Here is a 17,854-nt window from a genome sequence, read left to right as displayed (position 1 = left end):
CAAGATTGCTTCCGCACAATTGGCAAATTTAAAGTGGTTCTCCTTGTCAATGTCCACCCTTGTTGCTCTTTTGGTACCAATTTAGATGCAATCACACTTTTGTAATACCTGTCCAAATTCCACCTACCTCTTGCTAGAATCCTTTAATGGCCTTGGATAGCATGATAAAAAATTGTCGAAGTTACAACTGAAGTCCACCATTCCTTGATCTTATCAATCTTCACACATGGCGTTTTACCATCTTTGATAGGTGGATGTTCTGCAACTATGTTTTATGTGTCCATTTTATTGGAAATATTTATTTGTTTGTTACCGCATTGGATACACCCACTTCATAAATTCATTTAGTGATGCTTAGTTCTTTACTAATTCTAGCTTGACATATTTTACAGTAAATAACTTTTTGAAACTTATGCCACTTTCTTCCGATTGTGTCTGTCATGATACATCACATAAAATTTCTTCCCATGCATGGTGTTGCCAACTCTTATTATGCTGCTGTCCTGTTTAGAAAGGGGAATTGAGAAATTCATATTTGGTACAAGTCAATAATTGTTTGTGGTTTTGAAGTATTTGTGAGCTAAAAATGTTGGATTCATATGGCTATTTATTGTATTTTGTGTGTAGAGCTGGAAGCCAGATGTCAACTGTAGTCATAATTGATCTATACGAAACCTTTCAATGCTCAACCACCTGCTATCATTCAGGTCGATCTGGCATTTGTGGACAAATATTCTGTAACCAAATAGAGTTGTAAAGATAAATGTGGTGCTTGGATATGTTTACATTGTTGAGTGTGTCGAGTTAGATCTCCCTGTTAGCTTAGCCTGTGCAGCTATTTCTATACCTGTTTAGCATAACATGAATTTGAGCCTAAATGAGACAGGCATGTCCAATGCACAGCTTATTATCATGAATGGCGATGTCCATCTAGTTTTCCATTTTGATAATTTTCTAGTAGCTATGGAGAGCTATCTACTTCAAAACAATCTCAAGTTAACAGCATTTTCCACCTTTTAAGTCGCCCTTATTTCCACGTAAAATTTTTTGCTTGTTCACATAATATGAAGTATGCCTTTTTTTTGCTCGTAACTGAGTTATAATTTGATATAGTAATTTGACAGGCGTATATTTTGCTTTTGGTCTAATGGAATGGTTGGAGATGTTTACATGCAAATTTCTGTCCAATATTATGTTTGCTGTCTGAATAGTCTGAGTTATCGCAATGTTTTCAAACCCGGACCGGGCCGGCCGGCTCGACCGGTCAAACCGCGAACTGGCCATGTGTCCGGTCCGGTTCATAGCTGGTGTTGACTTGGTTCTAGAACCGGTCAAACCCATAAAAAACCGCTCAAACCGTTAAACTCGGATCGAACCGTGAACCGTGGTTTTTTAATTTTTCACAAAATTGACTGAATTTTGACTGAAATTAAGGACTAAACATCTAAACCTAGTCTTCAGTCTATTCTTCACTCCAATCTTCGCCTCTTCAGTCTTCTTGCTTGGCTGCTCTTGCCGAGTTGCCGTCGTTGCCGAGTTGCCGTCTCTATTTCCTTCTCGGCTTCTCAGTCCAAACTCCAAACTTGATCCATAGCAATCAGCACGAAGGAAGCACGAAGCAAGTAAACTTGATCCCCTCGGCCCTCTGTATATATATCATCAATTTTTTAATTTTGTTAGTATATTTCTGATCTTGCTATACTTATTTTTCTGGTTTTTTTTTGAAATTTTTACACTACTACCCAAAAAATAAGTTGCCAGATTATCTTGCCAGGAAATTGTTGGAATTTATGGAGGAAAATAGTGGTGCAATTTTTATTAGATGGGTAGTTTTGTTCTCTGTTTCAGTTTATTAGAATAATATCAAGACTAGCTAGTTCTTGAGGATGTTTCATGATCTGTGGAATACGATTCTTCGAGCAGAAGAACCGTAAAATTGGATATGATCGTCATATTATGGGTTTTTGTTATCTAAAAGAAATTCTTTATGAGTTTTGATACAGGTAAAAACAGAGAGTGCTGGAGCCTGGAGCATGAAGGTTTTGTCATTGGATGATTGCATGCATGCAAAATGTGAATAACTACATAAAGAAATGATTGGCTTTCTTGATTATGATCAGCAACAGAAAGAAAACGAAGAAAAGTGATTACTTATTTGTTGACCATGATCAGTATTATTGCCTGTTGATTTTTTACGAGGTCTAGTTCCTGTACTCAGTCAGGGTTCTTAATTTTTCTTTCAACTTCGATTCTCTTTGGCTTTCCCTTCGGGCGTGTTTTGTCAGTGTCCTCTTGCATGAAGGCAGTCATCACAGGATCAACCTCTTGATATTACTAAGCGGTGCATCTCTTTTTGCTGGAAATTCTTGTGAGCTAGGAATGAATATGGATGTGTACCACTGGAATCCCTTCATTTGTATTCAATAGAGTTTATTTTTAAGAATTAGAGATTGCTTTTACTGTCTGGAGTTTAAGGTGATGTTGTTGTGTATTGTTGTTGTGCAATGCAATTATTGCTCTTATTATTTAAGAGGTTGAAAACAAAGAGATTCACAAATTTGTCTAATTCTTTTGATGTAATGGTATCCGTGTGTCTACTTGTCCTAACATATATAAGCTGAGCTCTTTGTAGTTATCTAATGGTCAGTAGCCAGAAGTGAAGGTCACCCTGTCCTTGTACCAAGGGCGTCCAGGCCAACTAACCTTAGCTTTATGTATATCTAGACAACAAAGTCCCACTCCCATGTTCTCCACAAGGGCTGGTTCTTTTCACCTTGAGAAAGTGCATATGAGATTGTTCAGTTAGTTGAACTGGATCTGCAACTTGTTTGGAAAAATCAGATAAAAGAATATGTCACCTGACCTGTGTTTTTAATTTGTCTAAGAAGATCCCCTGTTATTGTAAAAGCTGAAATTGTAATTTATTTATCATATCTAGTTGAATGTGTATATAATTAAATATGCTAATTTTTTAGATAATGAAGATGAAGCAGAAGATGTTGATTTAGAAATATTTCAGCTTCGAAACTTTTTTAATGATGATGAAGATGATGATTGGCATTAAATATTCAAATTGTAATTGGTATAGAATTGTTTGAACTCTTTTATTTTTATTTTTAAGATTTGTATCAATTGGTGTGATGATATTAATATGAATTTTATACTTTTGTCACTTGCCAGTGATTCATATAATGGTCTTGGATGGTGATGACGACTTGTCAAGATGACTTATTTTTGAAGCTTTGTTGTCCCAGAATGACGAAGAAGATTATAGAAACCTCAGAAATTGGATTTGTTTGGACCTTTTGAGTGTTTTCTAGACTTATATTGTTTTTTTTTTAATTCTAATATTTAGACAATTGGACATGCAAGTTGGATAACTATGATATTGCTCTTATGTTAATTGTGGTTTAACATTTATATCTTATTCTGTGCGCAGGTATGTGTGTGTGTGTGTGTATATATATATATATATATATTTATTGAATTGGAGTTGAACCGGTCCGATCGGTTGAATCTTGACCCTTTCACTTCACCGGTTCAATTAACGGTTCGGATTTTAAAACATTGGTGTATCGGCTGGTGACCTAGAGTATTGACATGAGCTCAACGAATTTACATTTTGTCTTGCTCAGCTTGTGTCCCAGTTCGTCCAGAGCGGCTGTATTACCAAATGGCGAGCTTAAAGGAGGTTCTCAGCTTTTTGTGTTTTATTCTTAACTTTAAATGTGTGTTTATGATGTAAAATGATACATGGTACCATATGCTTTCCATATGCTTTTTTTTTTTCCAAAAAAAATATGCTTTCCTAGCTAACTACGGATTAAGTACATCAATTTAAGCAATCATTATCTGTACCTATATACAATAATAAAAGGAGAGAGCTGGCAGTTTGGGATAAACATTTTGTATCATTTTTTTGAACTTTCAATTTTGTCCTTAAAAAATTAATTTTCACCCTAATCACCTAATCATATTTGCTAATATAGTCTCTCATAACTCCCTTAAATATTGTAGCTACCAAATTAACTATAACTGTATTAAAGATAAAAAAATTACTAATAAATTGTAGTTTTTTTATATGAAGAATTTATATGTAATTTAATTTTGTAAAAACAAAATTAATATATTCATAAAATTAATAATTATTTCTGAACTACATACACATTGGATGTGCCTTAACATTAGTGTATGCAAGTTCTATTTGATCTTCACTATGTAGAAAAGACCTAAATTTTTGGATTAATTTCGGCTTCTATGATTTCATTATTCATAGGGATGGCAATTGGGGTACCCCGCGGGAGATTAATGGGGTGGGGGATAGGGCGGAGTGAGGGGAAAAATGCTCCCCTCATTAAAAAACATTGTGGGGTACGACCGCCCCATCCCCCACTTAAATAAAATAATAATATATATATACACACACACATAACATATTTAATATTATTAATTATAAATATCAAATTATGCATATGTAATATAATTAATATTATTACTTATACTAATAATTATATATTTATATTAATACAAATTATTGATTAGTTGTACTAATATATTTATACTAAATTACTAACTACAATTTTTACTAATTATACATTTATTTTATTATATACTTTTTACTAATTATACATTTGTACTAAATTACTAATTATAAACTTTTTCCCAACAGGCATTTGCGGAGGAAGTGGAGCGGGCCAGGGGAGCGGGTGACGGGGGCGGGGATATGTTTAGGCAACAGTCCCGCTCTAATCCTGTCCCGTTGCCATTCCCAATTATTTGGGCTACCCGGTTAAGGATAAGTTTAGCAAATCAGCAATAACTACGGTGTTATTCCATATGCATCCGATACCCATCCGCATCCTCAAGTCATTTTTTGGATTTGCCAAACATTGTCCTGTTCTGTACCATATCAGTTGAGAAAAAAAACTCTTAAGGCGGGAAAATTACTAAAGGACTGAAGCAATACCAAAAATAAAAATGAAAAGACAACGATTTCAAGCATGAAACTGTTAAAAAAAAAAAAGAAAAGTTGAAAGCCTCCTGTTGATGTAGCCCAAACTCAGGATTAATCAGTTCGAATCTTATGCTGTCTAGTGGTCTTAATTGAAACATAATTAGTTTTAAGAAAAAGATTGACATACATAACAATTTAGAGAGGTATTTGAACCGTCAAAATTTTGTTGAATTATTGTAATAGTGGAAATAGTGTACAATTTAAATTATAAAAGGAAAGTTCCCAGTATGATGGATAAATGAATAAGATAAGTAATGCCTTATTTTATAATCCAATTCAGCACTTAAACATAATGGATTTAGACCTTAATATATTCAGACGTACTTGATAACAAAAAAAAATAAGGGTTATTATCACTTTACCCCCTCAATGTTTGGTGTCACTATCAATTTCCCCCTTAACGTTATCTTTTAGTCACTTTACCCCCAAGACAAACGGTCAAACTTAACAGAGTTTGTTAATTAAAGTGAAAAGACATGTTTAACCTTTAAAATTATTTTCACTTTAGCCCCATAAACTATAGTCTCATTATCAATTTATCCCATAGAGTTATTTTTTAGACAATTTATTCTACCATTTAACCAACTCAGTAAGTTAAAAAAACTTTAGAAGCAAATAACCTCCTCTTTGCATAATAAAAAATTTAGAGTGGCTCTTTTCCTTTTTAGTATCAAGAAAAAAAGTCAAAGAATTAATTTCTTTATTCTTGGTAATTTTATTAATATTGAAAAAAAATAGAAAGACGGTTATTCTTCGCAATTTTATTAATATTGAAAAAAATAGAAAGACAGAGAGGGGGAGAGGAGAGAGAGAGAGAGCTCAATTCTTTTTTAAAAAATTACAAATAATAAAGAATTGAATACTTTTATTATTTTAAAAGTATTTCACTTTTCTGTTTACTATCAAATTTCAATCCTAATCTCAACAACCTTAAAGTAATACGATAATGTTAGACTTTCTTTATTTTCTTTCTTTGCAAAATCTAATTTTTTGTCTCCTTCTTTCCTATGTCTTTTTCTTTTCCAAGTATTAATAAGTGTGAAAAAAATTTTGAGAAAATTCTTTTATTTTTTTGTTTTTCAATCTATTAAAGTGAAAAAAAGGAAAAATAACCATTCCAACTTTTTATTTTTAATTATATATAAAAAGGGTAAATTTATTTAAAATTTTTTGACTATACTGGTTAGGTTAACGATGAGGTAAAATGTCTAGAAAATAATGTTAGGAACTAAAGCGAGTGTATCACTATAATCTAAATGAATAAAGTGATCATAACAATATAGTAATGTTATAAAATAAAAAGATTTTTTTTGTCCAAAATTTCTTAACATGTTGAGTTGAATTACTAATATGGGTAAAGTAATTAAAAAATAACGTTAAGGGATAAACTGATAGTAGTGATATAATTTAAGGGGGTAAAGTGATAATAACCCAGAAAATAAACATCTGAATTAATTAAGTGAAACTGATCTTTCATATGTTAGTGTGGGCCTGATTATGTGGCACTAAATACCCACTAACAGTTGGTGTGACAAGGGCAGCTTGATAATTTAACAGAATCTCTATAGTTTTTCTAAACCCAGGAATAGTAAGCCATACTTGTCTTGCAAATTAATGAAAAGTTGGATCATTCATACCAATTTTGATTTTTCCAACAACCTTTTTTCCAAATATTTCTCAAGCAATTTTGCTTGGGTTGCAGGACAGAATTCATTGCCCAATTGCTACAATTTGTCGTCCACATTTCTTGGAAGGTGATGCTACTAATGTAATCGGAGTACTCAATATTTGTGACTTTCTTCAGAAAAAAGAATGCCCAAAAAAAAAAGATATCTAAAATTTTTTGGAGTAAAATTGCTTCTAGAAACAATAACTATATATATATATATATAAATTTAAAAAAACGCAACTATTCTAAAAGAATTCCATGACTCATCCTATAAGCAAAACTGCATCTTGCTTAAATTAGCTCTCTCAAAATTCAATTCTCTACTTTCCAGATCAAAATCAGACACATGAGAACTTTAATTGCTTTCTGGTACAAGTAGTAGTTAGTTGATGAATTTAGAGACTGCTGTATGAGGATCTTTGCAAACAATAATATGCCCTACATATAGAACTGAGAATGGAATCTGTTCCCATATGGTCATATTTTGGCAAATAAAATAAAATAAAGAGGTAAATTAGTCCACAAGCACATTACAAAAAGCCAAATACACAACTGTCTAATAACATTTATTGCATCAAATGAAGTGTTTCAAAGTCGAACACAATTTTTTTTTCTTTTTGTGGAACTTTTTTGTTGAATAATAAACAGTGGAGCTCAAAACCCTCCCAATTCCCTAAAATTTATACAGAGTTCGAAACAAAAAGGCACACAAAAACACAGGCAAAAGTTTTGCTTCTTCAACTGCTTTCTTCTTCTTCCACAGTAACAGCAAACCTTTTTTTTTTCTCTTTTTTTTTTTTACTTTTTTGTTTTAAAATAGAGAAAGCCACACGTATGAGCAATTATAAGAAAGCCACACATTTGAGAAAGCCACACATAGCAAACCCTGCTGATATTAGAAAATCCAAAGACAATAGCTACTCTTTCTTGCCCTTTTGACTGAGATTTTGTGTACATCTAACTTTCAAATGTGGCTTTGCAGGAAGTAATTGATGCTGAGGATGAGAAACTGAAAAAGCTAAAGAACGAATTTGGAAATGAAGTTTATGAAGCTGTGACAACAGCTTTGATGGAGCTGAATGAGTACAACCCCAGTGGCAGGTATGTTATACCTGAGTTATGGAACTACAACCAGAAAAGGAGAGCAACACTGAAGGAAGGAGTAGCATACATAATCGAGCAGTGGAAATGCCTCAAATGGAAAACCAAAGACCACTAAAGGTGAACCTTCTTACTCTCTCTACCTGTATGTAATCAAGGGGATTCAAGACACCTCTGCTACTGACATTTTTTTTCTTTATTTTAAGAGCAAATTGTGTTTTGGAAGTATATGCACCGATTAATCCATATTATCATGAAACCGATTTATGGTTACAAATCCATACTCCTGCCAACTTCGTGTTTAATAGCTATCCATTTTGAATTATTTCACACTTGCTATGCTAATCGTGGTACGTGCATTATTCAGGTCCATGGCCTATCCATCTTCATTCAATGATGATGTCACTGTGGTGAATCATCCGTTATATTGATCATATACTGTGGTGTATGCTACTCCTTCCTTCAGTGTTGCTCTCCTTTTCTGGTTGTAGTTCCATAACTCAGGTATAACATACCTGCCACTGGCTCATTCAGCTCCATCAAAGCTGTTGTCACAGCTTCATAAACTTCATTTCCAAATTCGTTCTTTAGCTTTTTCAGTTTCTCATCCTCAGCATCAATTACTTCCTGCAAAGCCACATTTGAAAGTTAGATGTACACAAAATCTCAGTCAAAAGGGCAAGAAAGAATGACAGATATCGATCACTCCAGGGCAGATACAATCCTCCAAGGACCAACTCTTTTAACTGTAGAGGGAAAGAAAACTCAACAGGATTCGATGGCAATGACTCCGCCAACACTTCGAGTGCTTCTAGACTTGAAAGGTGACTTAAGTTGCAGCATCCCACAGAGCACTCTGCTGCCGAGAGTTGGATCTTCAGTTGGCGGACATTTGGAATCTTTCTCATTATATTTTCCGCTCTGTCGTCTAAAGTCACAATCAAGGTGGAAAGAGTATCTAAATTCGAGAGGCCGGAGGTGTTTTCAAGATTTTCACTCGGCAAAGAACAAGTAACGTTCCAGCCCACCACATGTAGATGCCTCAACTTGGTCATGTTCCATATGGTATCTGGCAATGAAACAGTACCAGATTCAGCAATCACAACAAAAGTTTCTAAGTTGGAGAGCTTGTCAATTGTGGAGGGAATGGAACTCATTGCACCCTGAACACCCAAGTATCTCAGCTCAACAAGAGCTTCTACTTCTCCAGGTAAAACCTTATGCCGCAGAAAAATTTGCTCCAAATCCAACACCCGAAGTTTTTTGTAGATGCCAAAGACAAATGACATATCAGCGATGAATGAATCAGTCTCTTCAATCTGACTAAACAATAGCAGACTGCATAGTTGTGGACAGAATAGCCTTGACTTCTTAAACTGCTCTACCTTGGACCAAATGGACAACCTCTCGAGGTAGGGGCGCTCATTAAAAGTGGAAAGTTCACTGTAGCCACGCAACACCTGTAGGAAATTTTCTTGTTTGGCTGTCCTTACAAAACTCGTGTAATAGATCATGAATGCGACAAGTTTTGACTCCACCAGTATGTCCTTGTTTGGCAACCATGATTAGGTTTCGGCCAATAAGATGCATCATGTATTCTTCTGCTAAATCCTCTAATCTCTTTGGTTCTGTATCTTGCACAGGCTCTTCAGCAGATACAAAGCCTTCGGCTATCCATAGTCTCGTCAACTTCTCAGTTTCAATTTCTTGATCTTCTCTAAATGCCCCAAAGTAGAGAAGGCATGGTATCAAATGAAGTGGTAAGTTCATGTAACTCAGCTCCAATGTATACTTGCACCGGTCTGTATCATACGCAATGGCTGAAGTTAAACTATCAACTTCACTCCAAGCCTCATCCTCTATAGTTGACAAAATTCCAGCTATGATGACTATGGTAAGAGGCAATCCCTTGCAATTTCTTGCTATTTTCTCCCCAAGCATGCGTAGTGGTGGAGGACAATGTGCTTCTCCAAACACCTTCTTCTGCAATAATTCCCAACTCTCTTCTTTGGTGAGTTCACGAAGATTGTGAAGTTCCACAGAATCCACACCAATTCTAACCTCTGAAGCCACACTAGATTCTCGAGTTGTAATTAGGATTCGACTTCCAGTCCTATCGTCAGGGAATGAATGACACAAGCCATGCCATACCCCAATGTCCCAGACATCATCTAAAACAACGAGATATCTATTCTTCAATAACAGTTTCTTGAGGTTTAGCATTAAATCAATCTCATCCAGAACTTTGTGCTCTTCATTCACGCTAGCCTGTTTACCAAGAGAGGACAAAATTTGAACTAGTAGATTTTTCAAGTTATATTCTTGAGAAACAGTACACCAAAGAAACAAATGGAAGTGAGCCCGAACTGGGGGACTATTGTAAATTTTTTTGGCTAGAGTGGTCTTGCCAAGTCCAGGCATTCCCACAATGGGAACAATTTGCAACATTGCTGATCCTCTTTCGAGTCTGTTAATCACTTTTTTTGCCTCATCCTCGAGACCAACTACAAATTCATCGGTCATTGGTACTCTACCTCTTGATGGCTTGAAACGGGTAGTCTTGCGAACTTGTCCTTTGAAGCTATGACAGGAGGGTTTACTTCCTGAGATGCTTGAACCCCTTAGCTGAGCCACAATAAGCATAACATTGTTGTTCGTGTTGACTAACATAGCACAAGATTCAGCAGATTCTCCGACCACTAAGGAGTCAACACCCAGTTCTTTCATTTCATTCAGAAAGAGTGAGAAAACTACAATTCCTGCCTCACTAATAACAGCCACAATTTTATCATTTAGCTCATTCATATTCTCCTGCGCCTCATTCAGAATGCTTCTCAAAAATCTCAGTCCCTCATAGAGTCTTTTCATTTGATCTTTCACAGAAACTGCGAAGCTGGTTCTGCACCATAGGAGTTCCCAAAGACTACTTATGAGAGAATCATTAAAATCCTTCAGTATTTGCATATCTGTCTGCGTTGTAAGCAATGATTCTGGGGATTTCGGAGCTTTAAGGACTTTGACATATGTCTCATAAACTTGGAGGTCAACGGGGTTAATCTTCTCCAGTAGTTCACTGATTATGGAGCACATCCTGGGATCATGCATCTCTTCATCTTCCTTGTAAAACAAACACTTGTAAGAGAGGCGTGCGGCATTTAGAGCCACAACTTGAACGTGAGCCAACAGATCTCCCAATTCACGTTCTTCAACACCCAGAAATTTGGCAAAGCCAATGAAATTTTTCAAGAATGTAAGCTTGTCTTCAAGGGCCTCAATATGTGCGTGCAAAGCACTGTTGTAATCTTCCATGGACTCAAAATACCGACGGCTGAGAAGATCGATCAGATTCTGTAGAACGGAGTCTATGAAGTCCACGAGTTCACAGTCTCTTAAGCAGGAACCGGACTCTGATGAGCTGCAGCTCGACAAGGTATCGTATATGTCGATGATATCTTGCTTAAAGGACTTGATGTTTCCCAGCAAATTAGAGACGACGGGTTTCAAAGCTGTGACTACGCTTTTCAAATTGAATGGACTTTTTGACCTAAGATTGAGGGACTTTATATCCATCCCAGATCTGTTTACAGGAGCTTCAATCTTAGACAAGAAATCTCGAAGCCTTACCTTCAATTGGTCGTTGCTCCAGTTTTTTGCACACAGAAGAACTGGTTTCAGGAACAGCAGATTCAGCTTGAGGGCCTCAAATCCTTCACGCAGGTTGGAAAATCCAGTTTCAAACGAATCACGTTTTTCGAGGTTGTTCTGGAGCAACTCCAGATTATGCAAGACGGAATCGACACGAGTAGAGGCCATGTCTCTCTCTCTTTGCGGGGATCTTCCTCTGACTCTCGAATTTCAGAGATGGTAAAGGAGAAAGAAAGCTCAGCGCTAGAGCCAGCAATAGAGTATTTTCTCGCTGAACAACAAGACTTCCTGAGTGACAATTAGCAGGGGAAAAACGGGTGTTGTTGGTTTGTCTGCTGAATCAAGGCGGGGATACCATTAGGGTTAATTTCACTTTGTCCCCCCAAACTTTGGACGATTACTCACTTCAATCCCTAAACTTCAAAATGGGACACTTAAAAAACTTAAATTAACAAATCCTGAATGCCGTTGGTGGTCGAAGTGTCCTATTTTATAAGGGTTTATGGATTTAAGTGTCCCATTTTATAAGTTTAGGGACTTAAGTGGGAGTATTTATAAGTTTAGGGATTTAAGTGTCCCATTTTAAAATCTAGGGACTGAAGTGGGTAATCGTCCAAAGTTTAGAGGGACAAAGTGGAATTAACCCATACCATTATCCAACATTTTGAGGGCGGTTGACTTGGTGAAGACTGGAGTAGAAAAAAAAAAAGGGTAATTTCGTCATGGAAAATAAACAAACAACGAATTTATTAACTTTGCATTTACTCAAGAAGAATCAACTTTTAAAAAAATAATAAAAAAAATCCACTAAAAACTGCAGCAAACAACCATTATCATTATGGCACTAAGAAAGCGACAATCAACCTGCAATTGCATGATAAAAGACATCTGCATTATCAACAAGTAAATTTCTTTATCCTTCAAGTGTGAAAGGGTTGGTTCGCATTGAAACAGGACAATTATTAAAGTGAAAAACAGGCCCACATTTCTCTATCCTTCAACTGTGAATGTAAGACCAAATATATGAGAGAGGCTTTATTGAGGATCCAATGGAGATCATTTATAGTTTTATCAAACCAAAGTTAATTAACCATCAAGTACTAACACATGTTCACTTTTAGTCCTTAGGGCTGGCACCGGAGCGGTTTGGGAGTGTTGTGGTACAGGACCAGAATTGTTGCAGGAATGGAATTTGAATAAACAGAACAAGTAAGGTTAGCTCAAGTCTGATTGGATTCAGCTATGGAAATGCTTCCTTGTATTGATGAACTTCAAACTAATACAGAATATGAATTGGCGGGAAAGAAAAGAAGGGGAAAAAGAATGCAAGAAATTGGGAGAAGGATAACAGAAGGGGGATTCCCTTTGTGGATGAAATAACAAATCTAACAAAATTGATTCCTACTAATTACATACTCGTATCTTTTTATAGAAGCTATACTAACTAACTCCTTAAAGTAACCAACGAGGAATTGACATGTGTAAGTAGCATCTTCAAGCTCAGTGAGATCCAACTTCAGCAAGAACAACGTGAGTTCCAGTGAATGCGTGGTCGATGGGTCGCGCCTTCATTAATTCCTCTGCGTCTTCCCTATTCCTGTCTTCGCGCTTTCTTATTCCTTATGCGGCTAACTGTTGGCTCCAACTGGATCATGACTTCTCTTGCATCTTCCTCCTGTTGTCACGCCTTCCCTTGCCTTTCCTTCACGCCTTCTACTACTGAGTTGACTTCATTACAATATCCCCCCCTTAATCAGTAAATCTTGTCCTCAAGATTGAAAGGTGGGGAATTGTTTCTTAATCTCCTCTGCATCCTCCCATGTAGCTTCCGCAGGATCTGTACCCCACCAATGGATTAACCACTGAGTTGTAGCAGCATTCCTTTTCTTTACCATCCTCCTACCAATCACTGCTGCTGGTTCTACTCGCCAATGACCTTTCTCATTCGTTTCTGGGAGTTGGAGCGTAGGTGTGGCCGTGTCACCAATCTTTTTCTTGAGCAACGACACATGGAAGACAGGGGATACCTTTGAAGAGGCTGGTAGATTCAGCCTGTATACTACCTCTCCTATCTTTTCTGTTATCTGGTAGGGGCCAAAGTACTTTGCTGAAAGCTTGGTGTTTCCCCGCAAGGCTATTGAGCTCTGCCTATATGGTTGTAGCCTTAGATGTACCCAATCTCCTGCACTGAATTCCCTCTCACTCCTCTTCTCATCAGCATACTTCTTCATCCTTTCCTGTGCCTGTTTCAAGTTTTGTCTTAACATGTTGTCCATCTGTTGCCTTTCCTTGATGTAGTCCCCCACTGCCGCCACTCTAGTCTGAAGATATGGCCCTAAAGCCAGTTGAGGAGGGGGGAGGCCATACAATGCCTCAAAGGGAGCCATTTGAATGGCTGTGTGGTGTGAGGTGTTATACCACCACTCTGCCAATGACAACCACTGATTCCATCCTTTAGGCTCTATATGAGTCAGACACCTGAGATACATTTCTAACACTTGATTGACCCTTTCAGTCTGACCATCAGTCTGAGGGTGATAAGCTGTGCTGTAGTTCAGCTTAGCTCCCAACATGCTGAACAATTCACCCCAGAACTGACTGACAAATATCCTTTCCCTATCAGATAGCATACTCTGAGGAATCCCATGTAGTTTACTGACATTATCAATGAAAAGTCTAGCTACCTTTGGTGCATCGAAAGGATGAGCTAGACTGATGAAGTGGGCATATTTGGTGAATCTATCTACTATCACCATTATGGTGTTCTTCCTTTCTGATTGAGGCAGCCCTTCAATGAAATCCATGGTAACATGGCTCCATGAGTGTTGGGGGATAGGTAATGGTTGTAGCAGCCCCGGATAAGCCACGTGTTCATCTTTACATTTCCTGCAGGTGTCACATTCCAGAACTATTTTTTTGATCTCCTTGTACATCCCTGGCCAGTAAAACAATTGCTTGGCTCTCATGTAGCTGGCTTGAATACCTGAGTGACCTCCTAATTGTGAATCATGTAGTGCAGTGATAAGCTTCTTCCTGGTGTCCCCTTGTCCTCCTACTACCAATCTTCTTTTGTACCTGAGAATACCATCCTGGTAAGTGTAGTCTGGGGCTTGTGTAGGAGTCAGCAGTACCAGTGATATGGTCCTCTGAGCCCACTCATCCCCCTCATAACTCTCTATTACTTCCTTAATCCAGGCAGGTACTACACAAGATATGGCTGTGCACTCCCCTATCCCTTCTCTGCCCTGCCTAGAAAGTGCATCTGCAGCTACATTGTCCTTTCCTTTCTTGTAGTGAATTTCGTAGCTTAGTCCCAGCAGCTTAGTGAGCCACTTCTGTTGGAGAGGAGTAGTGATCCTTTGTTCCAGCAAGTATTTTAAGCTCTGATGGTCAGTGTGGATGATGAAGTGATGCCCTTCCCAGTAGTGCCTCCATTTGGTTACAGCAGTGACTAGTGCTAGTAGCTCTTTCTCATAGATTGACAGCCCCATGTTCTTCTGTCCCAGGGCTTGACTAAGGTAGGAAATGGGCCTCCTGTTCTGCATCAGGACAGCACTTATGCCATTATAACATGCATCAGTCTCAATGATGAATGGTTGTGTGAAGTCAGGCACTGCTAGCACAGGGGTATGGCACATGGCCCTTTTAAGCTCCAGAAAAGCCCTTTCTGATTCCTTATTCCAATGGAAATTGTCCTTCTTCAGTAGATTTGTCAAAGGCCTCGCTATGGCTCCATATCCCTTGACAAATCTCCTATAGTAGCCTGTCAGACCCAGGAATCCCCTTAGCTGCTTGAGATTGGTTGGCTTGGGCCAGTTCTCCATGCACTCTATCTTCTTAGGATCAGCTTGAACTCCCTCTGCTGATATTATGTGTCCCAGATACTCCACTTGTAACTGAGCAAAAGAGCATTTGCTCATCTTGGCATATAACCGGTGCTGCCTTAGTAAGCTCATTACTTCAGTTACATGCTTCACATGCGATTCTAGTGTTGGACTGTATACTAGAATATCATCAAAGAATACTAGCACATGTTTCCTTATCTGACCTTGAAAAACTTGGTTCATCAGGCTCTGGAAAGTTGTTGGTGCGTTGGTCAAGCCAAAGGGCATGACTTTGAATTCATATAGTCCCTGGTGGGTTTTGAAAGCTGTTTTTAGAATATCATCCTCCTTGACTCTGATCTGGAAGTATCCTGCCCTCAAGTCAATTTTTGTGTAACACTTGGCCCCATGCAGCTCATCTATCAGTTCCTCAATCATAGGCATGGGAAATTTGTTCTTCACTGTTAACTCATTCAGCGTCTGTAGTCCACACAGAAGCTCCATGTTCCATCCTTCTTCTTAACTAGCAACACTGGAGAGGCAAAAGGACTGCTGCTAGGCTGTATGATGCCTATTTCCAGCATCTCTTTTACCAGTTTCTCAATTTCTGTCTTCTATACATAGGGGCACCTGTATGGCCTCATCTGGAAAGGCTTAGCTCCCTCTTTCAGAACAATTTGGTGGTCATGGCTCCTGGTTGGAGGCATTCCCTTGGGTTCTTCAAAGACATCCTTGTACTGATCTAGCACCTGACTGACTTTAGCAGGTATTTGTCCTGTTTCACCCTCCTCTCCTACTGCCACCAGTTGTGCTACCACCCCATACGCCTGTTTCCTCATCCACCTATCCAGCCTACCTCCTCTGATCATCCTTAATCTTGTGCTGGTATCCTCTCCTTTCAGTGTTACCTCGTGCTCCCCCTTGTGGATTAACATGCTGAGTTCCTTGAAATTGAATTCTATGGAACTGTGCTTGGCCAGCCAATCTACTCCAAGGATTAGGTCACAGCCTCCCAATCTTAAGGTGTTGAAGGCATGTTGGAACTGATGACCTTGCATTTCCCACCGTAGAGGTTTGTCCAGCCCTTTGGATTCCACCTTTTCCCCATTAGCCACATTGACTATCAGGTTAGGTCCCTGAGTGCTGAGCTTCAGCTCCTTCGCTAGTTGTTCATCCAGAAAATAGTGTGTACCGCCACTGTCTATTAGTGCAGTAACCTGTCTCCCCTTAATCAGTCCCTTCAACTTAATGGTCTTGTGACCTGCTCCTCCAGCCAAGGCATGTACAGATACCTCTATATGCTCATCCACCAACTCTCTATTGATACAGTCACAATAGACCTCATCTTCCTGCTCCTTGCTCCCTTCTGTAGTCTCAGCTCCTTCGGCCAATAAGTAATGAATATGGGACTGCTTGCACACATGTCCTAAAGTGTATGGCTCAGCACATTTATAGCACAATCCTTTCTCTCTCCTCAGGTTAAATTATGCAGGGGATATCCTTTTGAATTGATTTTGGTGTGTTGCATTCTGATTGGGGAATCTAGGGGTGTTTTTGACATTGTCCTGGTTCCATCTGGTATGAGAGGGCATTTTCGTTTGGCTTTTCTGACTGCTAAAGCTAGATGGGACGGCTTTGTGTAGCTTCTGTATAGCCCTTAAGTTTTTTTCTTGTAACTTGGCTATTTCAATGGCATCAGCTAAGGTTTCTGGTTTGGACATTTTTACCATGTTGACAATTTCCTCTTTCAATCCACTCATGAAGCATGCTTTATAATAGTAATCAGTTAAGTGTGGTAAGGTTGGCATTACCAGTGCTTTGAGCATTTCAAATCTCTCCAGGTAGTCAGCTACTGATCCAGTCTGCACCAGCTTGTTGAACTCCTCGATTGCCTCCTCAGGTTTTCCTTCCCCAAATCTGATGCACAGAGCAGTAGTTAGCTCTTCCCAAGGTATAGCTTCCCTTCCATGAAAGACTCCATGGAACCAGATGTCTGCTCTATCCCTGAAGTACAGCTCTGCTACCTCAGTCTTCATTACGTCTTCTATTCCATGTATTTTGAAATACTTGTCAGCTTTCCTGATCCATTCCCTTGGGTTGTCCCCATCGAAGATGGGTAGATCCATTTTAGGCAGTTTGTTGATGGCTCTGAACTCTCTTCTTCCAGTCACTTCCTTTGATGGCTCCAACTTAGATCCCTCAGGTTGGTTTACTCCCTTAGAACTGCTGCTCCCTTCGAATTCCTTCCCTCAATCGTTTATTTTAGTCATCAGTTGAGCCATCATATTCATCATACCTTCATATTTCTGATCCAGCCCCTTCAATCATTTTTCAGTAGCATCCTGCCTGAATTCCATTGATCTGATGGTTTGCTCCATTCCTTCATTTTTGTTGGTGAAGGTTCTGACCACACTACCTAGTTCCACTATCTCTCTTCTCAAAGCTTCGTCCTGATTTTTTGTCATCCCTATGGCTCGTAAGACCAGCTCTGATACCACTGTTGTGGTACAGAACCAGAATTGTTGCAGGAATGGAATTTGAATAAACAGAACAAGTAAGGTTAGCTCAGGTCTGATTGGATTCAGCTATGGAAATGCTTCC

The 17,854-nt window shown here is 38.3% G+C and overlaps 1 protein-coding gene and 1 long non-coding RNA gene across 2 annotated transcripts; one reads left to right on the top strand and one right to left on the bottom strand.

Moving 5' to 3' along the window:
• Nucleotides 1-1,408: 1,408 nt before the first annotated feature.
• LOC113760585 lies at nt 1,409-3,442 on the top strand. The gene is made up of 2 exons (XR_003467078.1): nt 1,409-1,622; nt 3,181-3,442. It is a non-coding gene; the product is annotated as an uncharacterized LOC113760585 (long non-coding RNA).
• A 3,868-nt stretch (nt 3,443-7,310) lies between these two features.
• Nucleotides 7,311-11,700, bottom strand: LOC113764195 (putative late blight resistance protein homolog R1A-4). The gene is made up of 2 exons (XM_027308284.1): nt 8,555-11,700; nt 7,311-8,411 (listed from the first exon to the last, which is right to left on the bottom strand). Exon 1 carries the CDS (start codon nt 11,595-11,597, stop codon nt 9,225-9,227), a length of 2,373 nt encoding a protein of 790 aa, XP_027164085.1. The 5' UTR covers nt 11,598-11,700; the 3' UTR covers nt 7,311-8,411; nt 8,555-9,224.
• Nucleotides 11,701-17,854: the final 6,154 nt, after the last annotated feature.

The sequence above is a fragment of the Coffea eugenioides genome, chromosome 2 (genome assembly GCF_003713205.1).
Source record: "Coffea eugenioides isolate CCC68of chromosome 2, Ceug_1.0, whole genome shotgun sequence".
NCBI lineage: Eukaryota > Viridiplantae > Streptophyta > Magnoliopsida > Gentianales > Rubiaceae > Coffea > Coffea eugenioides.
The sequence above is the reverse complement of the archived record's forward strand: the minus strand, read 5'-3'. Positions and strand labels throughout refer to the sequence as shown.